At 41.4% G+C, this 17,347-nt stretch overlaps 2 protein-coding genes across 11 annotated transcripts in view; one reads left to right on the plus strand and one right to left on the minus strand.

The window, feature by feature from the left end:
* Positions 1 to 4,015, plus strand: part of FRY (FRY microtubule binding protein) — a 477,475-nt gene extending 473,460 nt beyond the window's left edge. For 6 of the 10 annotated variants that reach the window (XM_017538031.2, XM_037741802.1, XM_017538026.2 and 3 more), the window contains 2 exons: positions 822 to 1,024; positions 1,698 to 3,877. In XM_017538031.2, coding sequence (XP_017393520.1) covers positions 822 to 1,024; positions 1,698 to 1,956 — 462 coding nt within the window. In that variant the 3' untranslated portion in view covers positions 1,957 to 3,877. Of the gene's footprint in view, positions 1 to 821; positions 1,025 to 1,697 lie in introns of all 10 variants that reach the window. The other 4 variants (XM_017538028.2, XM_017538032.2, XM_017538027.2 and 1 more) reach the window with 1 other exon arrangement.
* Positions 4,016 to 10,123: 6,108 nt separating this feature from the next.
* Positions 10,124 to 17,347, minus strand: ZAR1L (zygote arrest 1 like). The gene is made up of 4 exons (XM_017538021.2): positions 16,667 to 17,347; positions 16,043 to 16,135; positions 14,126 to 14,200; positions 10,124 to 10,357 (listed from the first exon to the last, which is right to left on the minus strand). The coding sequence occupies exons 1-4, from the start codon at positions 17,318 to 17,320 to the stop codon at positions 10,214 to 10,216; spliced, it is 966 nt and encodes a 321-aa protein (XP_017393510.1). The 5' UTR covers positions 17,321 to 17,347; the 3' UTR covers positions 10,124 to 10,213.

The raw sequence follows: 17,347 nt of genomic DNA on the forward strand, positions 1-17,347 counted from the left end.
TACTACAGGTGCGTGCCACCACGCCTGATTAATTTCTGTATTTTTGGTAAAGACAGGGTTTCACTGTGTTGGCCAGGATGGTCTTGATCTCCTAACCTCATGATCTGCCTGACTTGGTCTCCCAAAGTGCTGTTATTTCAGGCATGAGCCACCACGCCTGGCCAAGGGAAAATATCTTTTACCTCTGTAGCATTAATACAAACATTAGTTTAAGATTATTCTTCATCCTCAAAATTGTGTCTTCAGTTTTTTCCCATGGCATGGAACCAACAGTGAGAAAAACTTATTGTTAGGACAGAGTCCATGGTCATGATTACATTTATTGAGCATTTATTTGCTGGACCGTACTAAACATTTGGTATACATTATTTCCACTTATTCTTTAAAGCTTTAGGATGGCCATTATCTTCAGTCTCACACATGAGAAAACTGAAGTGCTGAAAAGTCAATTAACTTGTCCATATTCCTACAGTACCCTGCAGAGCTGGTATCTGAACCCAAATCTACTCACTCTTGAGCCTGATCTCTTGTACTCTTTCCCTCTGTATTTATGCCCTTTCTACTTAAATAGAAAACATTTTAAGTGAAGTCTTAATCTTTTCTATAAGGAGAGCATCTCAGTGGTTGACACATATTCAATGCACACAACAGTCCCCTACACATACCGTGGAGTACAATGTCATCTGTCCTATTTGAATTTACCAAGGTATTAAGCTTATGCTTAACCAGACCTATATGATCAATTTTTTTTTCCTTTTGGGATGTAAAATTCCCCCAGCACCCAAATACAATTTAAAAAACATTTTTTTTTTTTTTACCAGCTGCTGAATATGTCCAGGGAACTGAGTGACCTAAAGAAACACCTGAAGGAAGCCACCGCCGCCATTGCAGCCGACCCTCTCTATTCAGAGGGTGCATGGTCCGAGCCGACCTTCACGTCCACTGAAGCGGCCATCCAGTCCATGCTGGAGTGCCTGAAAAACAACGAACTCGGCAAAGCTTTGCGGCAGATCAGGGAGTGCAGGTGACTCTGCTGTTTCTTTAGAGGTGGTTGCAGGCAGGGCTGTTACTCTGATGGCTGGAGTCTAGCCCACTGCGGAAGGCTGGGTATTCTACAGGTCTCTTCTCAGATCTTTACCCTTGCCCAGCCAGAAACGCTCAGCTTTCAGAACTTACATGTTGAAAGGGTTGGTGTTGGTTGTGGCCATTTGTCATCCCTAAAATGACAAAATGCTGAAGCACTTCAAAATGTACCTTCATATAATTTTAAACTAACATTTGAATACACCCTTTTTGGTTTTGCCCCTACATTCTGGTACAGTATTGTATTCACATTCATTGAAACCAGAATGCTATAGCACATAAGGTAAATGTTTTAAGCATATCAGATTCCATTGTGATATTTTTATATTTTTGATATTTTATCAAGATACTCAAGATTCTAAAATTGATTATGAAGGAAACCACCGCCACCGCAGCCAACCGTCTCTGTTCAGAGGGTGTGTGGTTTCCACAGCTCTGAATACATTATAACCCACTGAATCGTTTACTTTAGATGAGTGAATTGCCTGATATGGGAATTCCATCTCAATAAAGCCTTTTTTAAAAAATAATATTCTTATATTAATGAAGACTCATAAGCTCCCAACTTTGTGACCAATAGTGCCTCTAATCTGTGCTGTTCTTTTTGACTGCAGAAGTCTATGGCCCAATGACATCTTTGGAAGCAGTTCTGATGATGAGGTCCAGACACTGCTGAATATTTATTTCCGTCACCAAACTCTGGGACAGACGGGTACTTACGCTCTGGTGGGGTCTAACCAGAGCCTGACGGAGATCTGCACCAAGCTGATGGAGCTGAACATGGAGATCCGGGACATGATCCGCAGGGCCCAGAGTTACCGCGTGCTCACTACTTTTCTTCCAGACTCCAGTGTTTCCGGCACTAGTCTCTGACAGGAGCCTCCTGTCCCCACTGGGTTCCAAACTGGCAGTGCTGCCATGCTGGGGCGACGTCATTCAGTGTCTTCTCGGCCTTCAAAAGGCTTGGACAGACTGTTCTCCCTCTTGTTACCTGTAGGGCTTTTTCTAAAGAGGATGGCAGAACTTCCAATGTGTAGCAATACTATAAGAACCAAGGTAGCTTAGAACATCCTGGACAGACTCCACTCGTCATGCTGTGTGGCACAAATGGGTGACATTTGACCGAGCATATGCAACTCACTACTGAAGAAGTGACTTCCGTTGCATACCAAAGCTGACTACACTGAACAGTACCTTCCTTTCTAGAAACAATTTTAGATTGGCAAAAGTGCAATGTTTTCTTCACTCAAAAAATTTTATATTCTCAAACATGTACATTCTCTCCCTTTCTTGTTCCTTTGTTTTGTTTTCTTTTTCCTTTCTTTAGTGGGCTGAGAAAGGGGCAGGCAGAATGACGCTGGCCACTGAAAACTGTAAGATGGTCAAAAGCTGACAGCCTGTGTATGTGAAAAGGGAATTGTAAATGGACGGCAATGTAATGTACACTGTAATTTGAATAGAATTACTGTATCTAAAAGGAGCTGCTATGAACTACCTTTCTTACGTTGCTAGGCTACTGTTTCTGAAGGCCCTGGATCTCTTTGCACCAAAAATGGTCCAGATAGACTCTTTTTAAGGATCTTGGCTGCTTTTTACTAGAAGGTTGCTTTTCTGAGCATATTTATACTGCAGAAGGATGAGTGTTAATTTTAATTAACTTTGCCATTTTGTAGAGAAAAACTATTCACAGTGTAAATTCCAAGTCTTCTCACCAGTCAGGCATGCATATTTTAATATCCGTTTGGATAGCCGAAAGTAGAATCATAAAGGTAAAATATGAGTTGTTACTTTGTTTCTTAAATGTCATATTTTATGTGTGATGTATATGTAAAGGGCCATTCTTCAGTTCTCTCCTTAAACAATGCTGTCAAGTGTTCGATGTGTGCATGTGAACTTGCTGCACAGCAGAAACATATTCAGAGTTTATCTATGTAACTTATTCACTCTGTAAATACATTTAAAGTTTTTGTGATGTAAGCTTACTTGATATTCTGTTCAGAACTTTTTTTAAACTAAAAAAAAAAAAAAAAAGACAAAATACATGTTGACCATGGATTTTATTTCTGGTTAATGAAAATGTTTGACCTGGGCACACATGAAGTTTTGCATGTGAATTGCCAAAGTAACAACCCCAAGGGACATTCCTCACATGTGTGCTATGAACGGCACCCATGTAGGTCATGCCACGCATGGCCCTTATGAAGCTAGAGGTAAGTATAATCTCTTGGGAAGTTGGCTTCAAAACTGTGAGCTTCAATCAATTCTCTGTAACTAACCAAGGAAAAAAAAAATCAGAAAAAAGTGAGAGCTCTAATTCCCCATAATCTATAATTAGGTTGTCATCCTTCAGATTTGGAAATTGATTCTGTAGTGAGCAGAAAAAAGCAGGAGAAGTTTTAATTCTGTCACCAACACCTATCTGCTACCTACCACACTAGGAAAACAGGAATGCAGGGAGAAACACGTAACAATCTCATTTATGCTGTCTTTCTATTCATATTTTATTTGGACTAACAAATATAACTTGTTTTACTAGCACACGACTACTGAATCATTGGCAGTAATATTCTAGGAGTATCCTACAGAAAAGAACCTAACCTAGGATTTTTTTTATGTTACCACAGATATAACTACTAGTAGATTTTAATAATTTTCTGAACTGCTGTATACATATTTTTCTGATGGTTTAATTTTTTTCAACTTGTCTGAAAGATGATTTGCTATGATTTGTAGTAACAACCGAATCATGATCTCTCTGAAAAATACCTCATAAAATAAAGGTTTCTGTGGGTAACCACAATAGCCAACTTTCAGAGAGTTTTGTTAGAAGGCACAGTAGAAAGAACAGATTCGTCATGAACTGAATTTCCCACCATGCCTTCTTACCCAGCAGAGAACCACTGTGATGGTTTAGTCTTAAAAAAAAAAAAAATAATAGGATTTCAACAGTGCATTGCAATCTAAGATATTAACACAGGAAGCAGTGGGGTTTTTTTTGTTTTTCTCAATTTTATTTTTAAAAGGAGATGTATTAATGTGAAAGATTTCTTCTACTTTTCCTCTATCTCATCACATCCCCTCCTTGAAGTGATGGGAAAAAATTGTGTAGGATGCAGCACCACCCCAGCAGAGCCCAGCAATAACTTTAGATCCACTGGTCAAATCTTGTTGCCTATTGCTCTGTGCCTCTGTTACTGAAGCATTAATGTAAATTGCCTTCCCCAGGGATACAGAGAAATAGAGGTACCAAAGGAAAGGGTAGATATTTAACAGATGCCTCCGTGATAAGAAAGATTCCTCCTTGCATCTAACTGCTTTCTAGCACTAAAACATGATACACTTTTTATCCACCTGCAGAATAAAGCAACCCAGACAGGTGCTCTGTAACTTAGATGTAACCTGATTAAAATTATAGTCTCCAAATACAGTGTTTTAGAAAAGGCACTGTACATTTTTAGAGGCATGTGAATGTCATTCCCACCTCTTACCCATTTAACATAGGTGAGATGTTAAGAAAATGTGCTGGTGTTGCTGTGAAATAAAGATGCCTGTGATTGTAGGCAACGCACACATGCATGAACATCCAAAGTTAGGTCTCAAGGCTCTCCTAGTTCCAAGTCCTAACAAACAATGATCTTTTCAGTGAACTGTAGAATTCTGGAAAGAGTAAGCGTACCTCCAGGCTGCTTACATCAATAGTTTACATGTGCTTCCAGATGACTGCCTTAACAACAGAAAATTAGTGTCCATCGGTGAGTATTAAAGTGTGTTAATTGTATCTCAATAAAACTAGTTTTCAAAGTTTTCAATGCATTTATTTTGGATCAATTAATGTTTGGATACCTATCATGAGCCAAGATATTTCTTCATTCAGCAAACATGTATTGCATATCCACTCTGGGCTAGGCACTGTTTTAGAGGATACCGCAGCCATCAAAACAGATGTGGTCCCTGTTCCCATGATGCTCCTACATTTGAGTGGAGGAAAACGTACTTGTCTATGTTGGGTAGTGATTTGTGCCATGAAGAACAAAACGGATACAGTGAGTAATGGGGATGGGGCTATCTTAGCTATCATTCTAATAAGGTGGTATCTGAGGAGAGATCTGAAGCCATACAATGGCTATCCAGGGAAAAGAGCATTCCAGCAAAGGAAAAAACACATGCAGAGACCCTGAAGCAGGAGTAGGATCACTTTGTCGAAGGGACAGCAAGGAAGCCAATGATTGAAATGAGTGAAGACAGCGTTCGGAGAGGACCGCCAAAAGTTCTGTAAGCCACAGCAGGACTTTGTCCCTTGCCGAGCAAGATGGGAAGCCACTGGAGGTTTGCAGGCCGAGCTGTGACTTACATTTAAAAGGATTACTCCATTTGGGATGATGAAAAAAAGTTCTACAACGAAAATTTTGTTGTGGTTATACAGCGTTGTGAATGTACTTAATGCCAATGAATCGTGTACTTTAAAATGGTAAATTTCATGTTGTATATGTTTTACCACAATAAAAATAATTGTTTTAAAGAATCGCTCTGGCTGCTATGTGCAGAACAGACTGCAGGTGGGCAGAGGTGGAAGCAGGAAGACTAGAAAGACAGCTGTGGCGATAGTGCATTCACCAGGCGATGCTGGCTTGGGCTAGGGTAATCACAACAGAAGTGATTAGTAGTGGGCATATAATTCAGAGCTACAAATAATTCAGAGCTAGAGCTGACAGGTCTTACCAATGACACAAAGAATGGGAGAGAGTTTGGCCCAAACAACTGGAGGAATGGAGTCGCCACTAACTGAGATGAGGGAATGTATGTTTGGGAGGTAGGAACCAAGATTTATTCTTCAGACATGTTAACTTTGAGATGTCTCCTATCCAAGACAAAATGGTGAGTAAACAGGTGGTTATGTGAGTCTGTGGTTGAGGAGCAACGTCTGGCTAAAGGCATACATGTGGCATTTAAAGCCCCTGAGAAAAAAATAGGATACTCCCCTGTCTTGTCCAGCCAGGGACTGGGATCTCTCAAAAAAATCAGAGTGTAGGCAATGAGTGTGAAATCTCAGATGCACATTAAACCATGTAGGGGACTTAAAACGCCAACACTCAGGCTTCCTCTTAATTGATTTAATTGGTTTGAAGCTGTGCTCAAACTCCAACACTGCTTAAGTTTCCCCAGCTGATTCTAATCCACTACCAAGATGGGAACATTGCTTTCTCCTTTCTCAGACCTAAGAATCACCCCAGGGTACTAGTCAAAAATGCAGAATCCCTCAGGATGACCCCTCTAGAGACCAGTTTGGTAAATCCAGCACAGCGTCCCTCAAATCAGCATTGTAACAGCAGCTCCACTTTGAAAGACACTGAACTAAAATAAACTTCCTATATAGCAAAGTGCTTTTTCTTCCAAAGCACACCCCCAGTCGTTTTCCCCACGTAGGATCATGGTGTGATTCTAACCAAATCTGTCATTGAACTTTTTGTAACTTTCCTATTTGAGGTCACAGTGAGTGAGTGGCTAGAATATACTCATCCACTTACAGATCAGTTTCCTGGCAGATGCCTCCTTCTCTGTCACCATCTTCTGTAGCCCAGATCCTGCTTTTAACAGCAAACTTGCATGGATATTGTATTCGAATTTCAGATTCCAAGAACTTGGGCCACCTGGCGTGAACTTCCAGGAGCTCCATGGCCAGGAGAATGGGGAGATTCCTCCTGGCCCCCTTTCCTATGTCCAACCCTTCTGTCCTCATCCCTATTTTAAAAAGCCCAGAGACTGAAATTCTTGCCACCTGGCTGTACTATCCACCTCCTTTCCCAACCCCATCACTGTCGTCCACAGCAGTGGCTGTGACTCTCAGTTGCATTAGAAGCATTGGGGAAGCTTTTTAAAAATTCTGAAGCTTGGGCCCCAACCCGGATACCTTAAATCCTTTATAAGGCTCCTCTGACTATTTTGAATTGCAGCCGCACTTAGGAACCACTGACCTTCTCCCTGCCCCTTATTCATCAGAGAGACTAGAGCTTCTTGCTCACCGCAGCTTCTGATGTCACTTTCAGGGCTTCAGCAGTCTTCTATATAACCTGTACAAAATCTTTTTTCTCTCATTCTGTTAATAACATTCTCACCTCCAAGCATTTTCACTCTACTCTACCTTAGCCACCTAATTTCCTGGCTATACCAAAACCTGATCCACAGAAGTGAGCCAGCTCCAGAACCCCACCTTCAGGAGTCCATGGGTCATTATAATCCCTCCTTTGCTGACATTCACAAGGGGTTCCCTACCCCTGTCTTCTGCTCTATCCTTTTACAATCAAAGGACCATCACTGCTCCCTCAGAGGCCAATCGCTCAGCTGGTTAAACCCCAAGCTTAGCTAAACCTAAAATTGACTCTTCCCACACCTGCTCCAGAAGTGTGACATTACTAGGATGAAGATCTTTCTAGAATGCAAGTCCCACTTGTAGTGTCACACTAATAATGTCACATTTCTAATAATGTCTTCTCGTAATATCTTCTAGTAATGTCTCAACACTATCGGACAATCCTGTAATACACTATGCCTTCCTGATCATTTCAATTTCCTAATGCCTGAGAATCATTTCACATATTCTCCTCTCTCCTCAGCATCCTACCTGTCTCAGCTGATGGCTTTGCTTCATAATTCATTGAGTAAACAAATGAGTCTCACCTTCCCCACCAAATATATAAAGTTATCTAACTAGCCCTGTGTTCTGGGTGCTCTATCCTTCTACAGTCAAAGGAACATCACTGCTCCCTCAGGGGCCAATCACTCCACTGGCGCTCAGGACCCCATCTCTGCTGCCTATTCAAGGGCTTTGCTCCTGCAGACGTTCCCATCTCTGTTCTGCCATCAGCTGCTCTTCACCAAATGATTCCCTTTAAGATGCCAACATACTCAGCGCCTCCCGTTTCCTCAAATGCCATTCTAGCTATCACCAGTTTCTCTACTTTCTTACAGCAAAACATCTAGGAAGTGCTACTTCTGTTTGCTATCTGATTTACCACTGGCTTTCATCCACACCATTCCATGGAAACTTCTCTCTTCAACCTCACCAGTCACCTCCGTGCTTTCAAATCCAATGGACCCATCTGTCTTCACCTTCTCAACCTCCCAGCAGGATTTGACTCAGTCGACTTTCCTGCCTTCCGGAAATACTGTTTTATCTTCATTTTCATCTTATCCTCTTCCTATCCCTCTTGATCTCATCCTTCATCTAACCTCTAAGTTCCTGCTACTCCAAATACAGTCTGGGGAACCAGCAACATTGATCACATCTGGGAGCTTCCTAGATTTGGTCTCAACCCCAGACCTACAGAATCAGAATCTTCATTTAACAAGCTCACCAATGACTCCTGGGACGTTAAGGTTTTAGAATCATTGCCTCAGTGCTGGTATGCCCCAGAGCCCTGTGTTGTACTCCCTTTTCATTTTTTCCTGCTTCTGTAAAACTTTTTTAATTTTTAAATTTTTTTATTTCCGTGGGTTATTGGGGAACAGGTGGTATTTGGTTATACGAGTCAGTTCTTTAGCGGTGATTTGTGAGATTTTGGTGCAGGTGATCCCATCCAGACCCATGGCTTTAAAGACTGTCTCCTTTTTTTCTCCAAGTCTATCCCTAGCCCTGGCTTATCTCCTAAACTCCAGGTGCATATATCTAATCGGCTGCATGGCATTTCCAGCTGGATGTCTCCAACACTTCATAGTTAGGTTAAGAACAGAAGCCCTTCCCACATCATAACTAGCTCCACTAAAATAAGAGGTAAATGTATTGAAACCTCAAAGTGACAGGCACTAATTATTCTAAGTGATAAACATGCCTCAACTCCTTTAATTCCTATCTCTTGGTTGTGTGAGGCCTATCATTATTCCCTATTTTGCAGATAGGTAAACTGAGGGGTAGAGAACCACTTGCCCAAAATTATCTATCATCTCCTAAATATGGCACCCAGGATTTGCAATTAGGTAACCTGGCTCCAGAACATGCCTCCTAACTGGCATACCACTCAATTCCATTCATGCCACAGCTCAAAGCAGAAATCTAAGCGTCATTGTTTATTTCCTCCATCTTCCACTGCCACCCCATCACATTTTCAAACATTATCTTAAACCCATGGATTTCTTCCTCTCTGGCCACCACCCTTGTCCAAGCTATCATTTTGTTCATGTGTTCATTAACCTCCCAACCACCTCCCTCCTGCCATTCTACCTAGTCTCCCTCTAAAGTGAGCTTTTTGAAGTGAGACTGTGTCTGCCCTGGTGAAAGCCCCTCACGGGCCATCATTTGCTTTAACATGGTCTTGAGAACCCTTTGTGATCAGAGACCTGTCTTCCACAGCCTCTTCCCCACGTCAGCCCCAGGGGGCTCCTATTCCTCAGCCCCTCAAGGCCTTCGCTCCTGCTGTTCCCTTGGATCAAAATAATCTCCCAGCTCCCTTCAACCTGCAGGTCTCAAACTCATGTCACCTCTTCCCAGCCACCCTGTCTAAAGGGTTACTCTACCATAGCACCCTGTTTCCTTCATGCCATTTATCACAATCTGAACTTGGGAAGAAGTATACATGTAATTGTGAAAGCACGGAGCAAGTCTTACTCTACCTGGTTTAAATCCTGGCTCTCCTCCCGGGCCTCTGTGTGCCTCCATCTCCTCATCTATGAAAAGGTACAACAGCTCCTACGTCATAGGGCTGCTGTGGTGAGTTACAGCAGTGCATGGCAGATGCTAACAGCTGCTTCAGCATTTGCTGTAATTGTGTATACTTGAAGGAAGGACCTTGCCTTGCCCCTTCAATCATCTCTATATTCCCAGTGCTTAGAACATCCGACTTATAAAAATTTGTCGAATGAATGGCTATTTTTCCTCTTCACTGTTCCCCTTCATATAAGTGACAGTATCTACCATTTCCCAATGCTCTATATTGATGTTTTTACCCTAGGATCACCAATTAATGTGCCTTCATGGTCTAGTTCACATGCATTTATTTTATTCTATTCTCATTGTACAATTGTTACACAACCTACAAAAAGTACAAAAGCCTAGTCCATTTGCCAATGCCAGAACCGAGTTGCAGAAAAGGAAGACAGCACAGCAAGTTACAAGAAGAGCTCAGGGGTCCTGTACAAGTCACACGACATATTTAAAGCTGTAAATATTGCCACAGGAGAATCTCTTGTCTTTGCAGCGACCACACAGTTCTTGTCGATGAGGCCTCCTTAGATCAATGTGTCTTTTCTTTTGAGGACAGGAACAATGAGACTTTGAGCAGGTCTTTAGGAAACAAGAGTTTGGACGCTAAATGATCAGTTTAGTGTTTCAAATATAATCCTCAAATCACAATATTTCTCCCTATTGCCCTATTCCCGATACCTTCATCCTCTGAGTCCTATGAGAAGGCCAAGACAAAGTTGTACAAAACTGCTTGTATCACATTAAATGCCGAATTTTTTTTTCAAGATAAATGATCACAGAAGATACTCAAGAGAATATTGCTGAGCCAATCAAGACAACATAATGTGAAAGAAGAATTTAAGAGTTTTGTAGCGTTTCTTCACTATGTAGATTTTTACATTTATAGCTGAACAAATCAAGATCAATGTAACATAAGAGAAAAAAAATTAAGTCAAGAGCTTTGTAGAGTTTCTTCACTATGTAGATTTTTACATTTATAGCTGAACAAATCAAGACCAATGTAATATAAGAGAAAAAAAATTAAGTCAAGAGTTTTGTAGAGTTTCTTCACTATGTAGATTTTTATATTTGTGGGCAGGTCAGAGTGAGTGACAGTGGGTAGGAATTAAATGAAAATTTCCAAAAAACTAGAGGCCAAGCGCAATGGGTCATGCCGGTAATCCCAGCACCTTGGGAGGCCAGGACAGGCGGATCACCTGAGGTCAGGAGTTTGAGACCGGCCTGGCCAACAGGGTGAAATCCCATCTCTACTAAAAATAGAAAATTAACTGGGCATGGTGGCACATGCCTGTAATTCCAGTTACGTGGGAGGCTGAGACAGGAGGATCACTTGAACCCAAGAAGCGGAGGTTGCGATGAGCTGAGATTGTGCCACCACACTCCAGCCTGGGCAACAAGAGTAAAACTCCATCTCAAAAAATAAAAATAAAAAAGACTAAAGCAAAGATTCTCAACCAGGGATGATTTTACTCCTCCCATCTCCACCCCCAGTGGACATTTGGCAATGTCTAAATATATTTTGGGTTATTATAACTGGGAGAGAGGAGTATTCTAGAGAAAATTAAGTGTTTCTTTCCAGATATGCCCAATCTTTACTAGGATCTAAAATAGTGCCTTTCAACCATTATCCCTTTCTGTCTTCCAATAATTAAAATTAACATCCTATGGACACTGGAATACTACCCTGTTTCCATCCCCCACTCCTGCTAATCTCTGACAATTATAATCACTGCTCTACTTTCTATATGTCTCCTAGTCATATCGAGCAAGTCAAGATTTACCTTTTTACATTGTGAAAATAGGCATTTTATTCTTCTAATTGCAGCCTTAAATATGATTTAATCAAATTGTGCTGTTGAAGAGTATGACTCCTTATAAGAAAATTCTAATAGGTAATACTCACATGGTGTTTACTATGTGCCTAGCACTCTCTTAAGCCTTTATATCTATGAATTCATTTAATTCTCACAGCATCCTTACAAAGAAAGGATCACTAAAATAAAGATTTACCCTAAAGGTAGATTTCTGCTTCTGGAAACAGCGGATTAGGTAATTCTAACCAAGCCTCCTGGACAACCAGAAAAGCTGAGCTAAAAATAAATAACTGTTTGAAGCACTGGGAGATTATCAGAACATTAGAAAAGAAAACCCAGAAATGGATGAGCTTGACATCTGGGACTGTTTACTCTCACTATAGTTTCACATGTGATAGCTAGCACTCAATCAGAAATAACCAGGGGCTATATATGAGGACACAGAACAACATATTTGAAATTTGAAAGGACAGCAACAGACTCACAGGGTATTGAGTGAAAGGAGTTCTGAAACAGATTTTAAAATCACTACGCTAATATGTTCAAGGAAATACAACTAATATTTCCAGCAGAAAAACTGAAGTTTACTTTTAAAGAAATAGAAATTTTAGAACAAAAAAATACAATAAATGAAATCAATAGTTCAATGGATGGGTTTAATTGCAGATTAAAAAGAGCTGAGATGAGAAATACAAATGGAAGATGGTTTAGTAGATGATACCCAGTCTAAAGCAAGAAGAGCTAAAAGAATGGAAAATATAGAAAGAGGCCAGGTACAGTGGTACTGCTGTAATCCCAGCACTTTGGGAGGCAAAGATCATTTGAGGTTAGGTATTCAAGACCAGCCTGGCCAACATGATGAAATCCCATCTCTACTAAAAATACAAAAATTAGCCAGGTGTGGTGGCAGGCGCCTATACTCCCAGCTACTTGGGAGGCTAAGGTAGGAAAATCACTTGAACCATCGCACCACTGCACTTCAGTATGGGCAACAGAGAGAGACTGTCTCAAAAAAATAAAAAGGAACAAATATGGTGCAATGGCCTAATATGAGTAATTGGAAGAGAGAGAAGGAATAGGAGTAGAAATAACATTTAAAAAGATAACCGTTGATCATTTTCCAAAAGTAATGAAAATCTTCAAGCTGCAGTCCCAAAAACACTATGAACCTCAAGCAAGATAATTATAAAGAAACCACAACTAGGCACATCATTGTAAAACTGCTGAAAACAACAATACGGAGAGAAATAAGAGAAGAGAAGTAAACAGATTTAAGAAGGGGAGAGAGAAGAGGAGATTACTTCAAAAGAGCTGCAATAAGAGCTGTATTGTTTCGCAGAAACAAATTCAGATCCTTAAAGGTCAGAAAGAACTATTTCCAACTATACCCAGAAATAACAATACCCAGAAAAAAATCCTAAAAAGATATCCGGACAAAATAGAATTTGTCACTTCCATACCAATACTGTGGAAAATACTGAAGTTCAAGTCAAAGGAAAGTAGCCCCAGAAACAAAAAGACACAATGAATAACAAAGACTGTGTAGCTAAAACTAAATGAATATTGACAATACAAAATAATCTTATGAAGTTTTAAATATAGGTAAAATTAATACACAACAACAACAAGTTAGGATGAGATGATATGTAGTTAGAGCATTCTAAAGTCATTGTATTGTCTGTGAAAGGCAAGATTAACAATTTAGACTTTCCCAAATCAGGCAGTCATGATGTTATCTCTATGGTAACCACAAAAGGACATTAAAGAATAGAAAGGAAAACTGAATAATTTTTTTATAAAACCAATCCAAGTGAACACAAGAGAAAAGAAAAAGGAGTGGAGAAGAAAGAAAATACCTTTAAACCCAGTTTAATAAGTAGTTATATTGAACATCATCAGACTAAGAATGTCAGACTATAAAATCTGAGGATTAATCACTTACAAGTCTTCAAATCATCACTTAATTCTACTAATTATAGAGAAAGAAATATTTTTAAGTGAAGGACTTAGGTTAAAAAAGATTATTGATTATGAAAATTAGGTTAAGGATCTCACCTAATTCTGTGAATTTCTAAACATTGGAGACACCATGGAATCCAGTCAGAGCTTTGATTCTATCCATCTAACCTTAGGAAAGTTATTTTAAACTTAGCTTTCAGATCTATAATATAGGAACAACATCTCCCACAAAGATTAGATGATTGGAGATAATGCATGTAAAGCACTAGCCCAAAATTTGGCATTTAGTAAACAGTTAATAGCAGTTACCTTTTAAAATTCTAACTATGCACAGGGTGTCAGGAAAAGCAAACAACACATAAGGCAACTTGAAACAGTGAATCTCTCCCCCTTTCCCTTCAAAACAGATGCAAACTATAACTTATGCTTTCATTTTTCCAAAATATAAAATTTCAAACATATAGAACATTCCTATTCCAACCTTCAACTCTATCAGATCCTAACATTTTGTCACAGAGGCTTCATTTTAGGAATGAAACATTATAAACACAGAGGAAGTGTTCCATATGCTCACCTGACATTGGATTGCTTCTACTCGATAAGGGTTAAAACTCTTTTGGCATTTACAACAGAGTTGTTTGAAATAAACCTAAAGAGAAATATGGTTTTTTAAAATACAAGATTTTATACACACCCACACTCCGCAGAAGCTCCCAGTTCTTAAGTAATCCATTCCCTTGCCTTGTATCTTGCTTGTAGCAACCTCCACCCTTGAGGTTTTAAACTGTACTGGTTCTTATCAGTCACTCTCTTACTCTTTGAATCTAATTTTCCTTACCTGTAAAATTGGAATAATACTATTTTTTGCTTGTTTTTGAGATGCAGTTTTGCTCTTGTTACCCAGGCTGGAGTGCAATGGTACAACCTCTGCCTCCCAGGCTCAAGCAATTCTCCTGCCTCAGTGTCTCGAGTAGCCGGGATTACAGGTGCCCACCACCACACCCGGCTCATTTTTTGTATTCTTAGTAGAGATGGGGTTTCACCATGTTGGCCAGGCTGGTCTCGAACTCCTGGCCTCAAATGATCCACCCACCTCAGTCTCCGATAGTGCTGGGATTAGAAGCCTGAGCCACTGCACCTGGCCGGAATAATACTATTAATACTTTTTCCATAGTTCTGAAAATGCCCCAATAATGTACACCAAGTATCACAGTAGATGCTCAATGGGAAGTGGCTGTTAGACTTTTTGTCCTGGTCTATTAGCTCTTACGTGTTTCATTTTTCAGTGTTTCCCAGCTTAAACTTTAAATTACTTGTGGTTACCCATCAATACCACGTGGTCTCTAGACTGTGCAATTTCTTGTGCATACTTTCTCCCTGCCTTGCTTGGTGAACTCTTCCTCCTATTTATTCTTTAAAATCCTGCTTGGACATCAAGCCATCTTCCCTCAGACAGGGCTAATCCCCTCCTTCCTGTACTATCTCTGTACAGCTTCCATGTGAAGGATGCTACGGCATGCGTTGCCAAATTACATTTTGCTTCCGTCCCTCCTATCAAAATAAACTCCTTGAGAAAGAGTTGTATGTTTTGTTGTTTGTATCCTAGTGCCTTGGAATGTTTGAATTAAACTCCTTTTTCCTCTGGCAAGAGAAGAAAAGTAAATTTAACTTCAATTTAAAAAATCTATTCGCTCTCTAGGTCTCTAGTAAATGGCTAGTGTGAGAAGTCAAGCTTTCATCCGGAAGTCAATGCCTTTTTGCCCTCTCTCTCCAGTCCTTTGGCCAGTAAGGCAATCTCTAAACATGCGACAGCACAGGGCATTCACATTCAAATGCTTACGGAGGTGAATAACATCCGGCCATGCAGTCTGCTGCAAAACGAGCTGGAGCTGCACAGGCCAAGGAAAAGGAGACGAAGACTTAGGGCAGCATGCTGTTCTCATTCTCAAACGAGGGTCTATAATGACCAGAGCCTATGATATTCATGAAAATGCAGAAATGCAGAATTTAACGTGAAGTCTTTTGCAATCTTAATATGTTGGCAATTAAATTAGGAAGGGGGCAAAAGAAACCTTCCACGCAGCCTGTCAGTCTCTTACAGGCTCATCTTTACGGTAAGTTTTTTCACTTATTGCCCCACCTTGTGGACAAACGTGGAAATTTCCTAGCGCTGAGGCCCAGACCTTTTCCAAACGTACCAACTAAAAAACGATTACAAAAACTTCCAATGTAGACAAGGACAAAGGTTCATTTAAGTAACCGGACATTTTGTCAAATATAACACCAGAATCTGGTTCGGAAACTCAGGTGGACAGTCCGATTCGGTTCCATTCAAACATTCATTCGGCACTTCCCACACACCTGGCACTGGGGATGCCACCACGATCAAGACAGGACTGTGAGAGCCAAGCTCCCTCAGGAATCAGATTCTTCCCCGCTTACACCTGTGCCCACCGCATTCTCCTCTCACCCCTCACTCACTTTTACTTACCTTGTTAGTTCCAGAAATGCACCACACGTAAGCACTCTCCCACCTGGTCTTACAATCTTTGCAGTGAAAATAGCCGTATTTTGGTTCCAGAAACTGAAAATAAAGGGGGAAAGTACTTTACCATCAGGCAAAGAGAAAAAAACCAGATCCTTCTTTCCTTACGGCTTTGTATAAGGAAAACATAACCCGTTTAACCTCACTATATTCTCAAAACTACTGCATTAATTCAGTTTCTCATCTCTCTTAAAGATGACGCTGGGATTCTTCTTGCTGCTGTCTTTTCTACTTTTCCAATTCATTTTCCACAATGCCAGCGGCAAATCTTCCCAAAACGAAAGTCTGATTTCATATTTCACAGACTTGAAGCCCTTCTTCGTCTCCAAATTCCCCAAGAGCAGTGGTTGCCAGACCGTTGGTTTTCATAGGCTTATTTGGGTTGGTACCTATTTTACCCAAAACTAACCAAACATACAGGCCACGTGAAATACATGTTTTTAGAGCTCCCTCTCCCTCCCCAAGTACATGGAGGAAGAGAGAGAAGATTTTGCTTTTATTGGCCCCATAGAAGAAAAAGGAGGGAGAGGATGGGGCTGACCGAGGACTAAGAGGGAAGGGAGGGTCCACCTGGAAGTTAGGCCTCCGGAGCGGCTTGGCGGCGGTGTCTCCAGGCGCCTGCTTGCTCTTGGTTTCCTGAGAGCGCAGGGCGTCTTTCTCCCCCGATTCCTCCAGCTGCCCGGGTTCCTCCTGCCTGTCAGCTTCTGACCTTGGTGGTGGTGACCGCGGCTGGCTGGCCTCCGCAGGGCCCAGGAGTGCCTTGCTCTCCCTGTCATTCTCATCCCTCCGCAGGCGGATCAAGCCCCTGTGGCCGGTGGCAGGCGAAGTGACCCCGAAGGCTGGCAGGGGGTCTCGGGGGTCTCTGACGTCCCAGGAAGAGCAGCTGCTCAGGGTGCGAGGCCCCAGCGAGCACTGCACAGCCTTGTCCACCCGCGGGCTCACCTGCACGCCCACCTCCTTGGTGTTGGCTTTACCCAGCCGCGGGCTCAGGCTGGGGTTCATCTGGGAGAGAATGGCCTTAAGCTGCGCGCTCTTGTAAGGGTCCATGCAGTAGTCAGGGGCGTTCGCGGGCACCAGCAGCCCTGGCCTAGCCAGGAAAATGGGGGGACCCATATTTTGTCTCCAGTCGGGCTGTTTGTGCCCTGAGAGTCCGGGCTGGCCTAAAGGTACTGTGTTCCCATAGCTCTGGTACAAGCCATAGGGAACACGAACAAAGCGCTCCATCCGCTCAGCAGGTGCTCAGGCGCAGCC

The sequence above is a fragment of the Cebus imitator genome, unplaced genomic scaffold (assembly GCF_001604975.1).
Source record: "Cebus imitator isolate Cc_AM_T3 unplaced genomic scaffold, Cebus_imitator-1.0 Scaffold108, whole genome shotgun sequence".
NCBI classification, from domain to species: domain Eukaryota; kingdom Metazoa; phylum Chordata; class Mammalia; order Primates; family Cebidae; genus Cebus; species Cebus imitator.

Excerpts from the sequence above, each read along its gene's own strand:
- ZAR1L (XM_017538021.2), bottom strand. The coding sequence starts at position 17,320 with ATGGAGCGCTTTGTTCGTGTTCCCTATGGCTTGTACCAGAGCTATGGG. Across the intron at positions 14,201-16,042 it reads GCATTTCTGGAACTAACAAG|GTTTATTTCAAACAACTCTG; the intron begins GTAAGTAAAAGT and ends ATTTCTCTTTAG. Across the intron at positions 10,358-14,125 it reads TAGAAGCAATCCAATGTCAG|ACCTGCTCAAAGTCTCATTG; the intron begins GTGAGCATATGG and ends TGTTTCCTAAAG.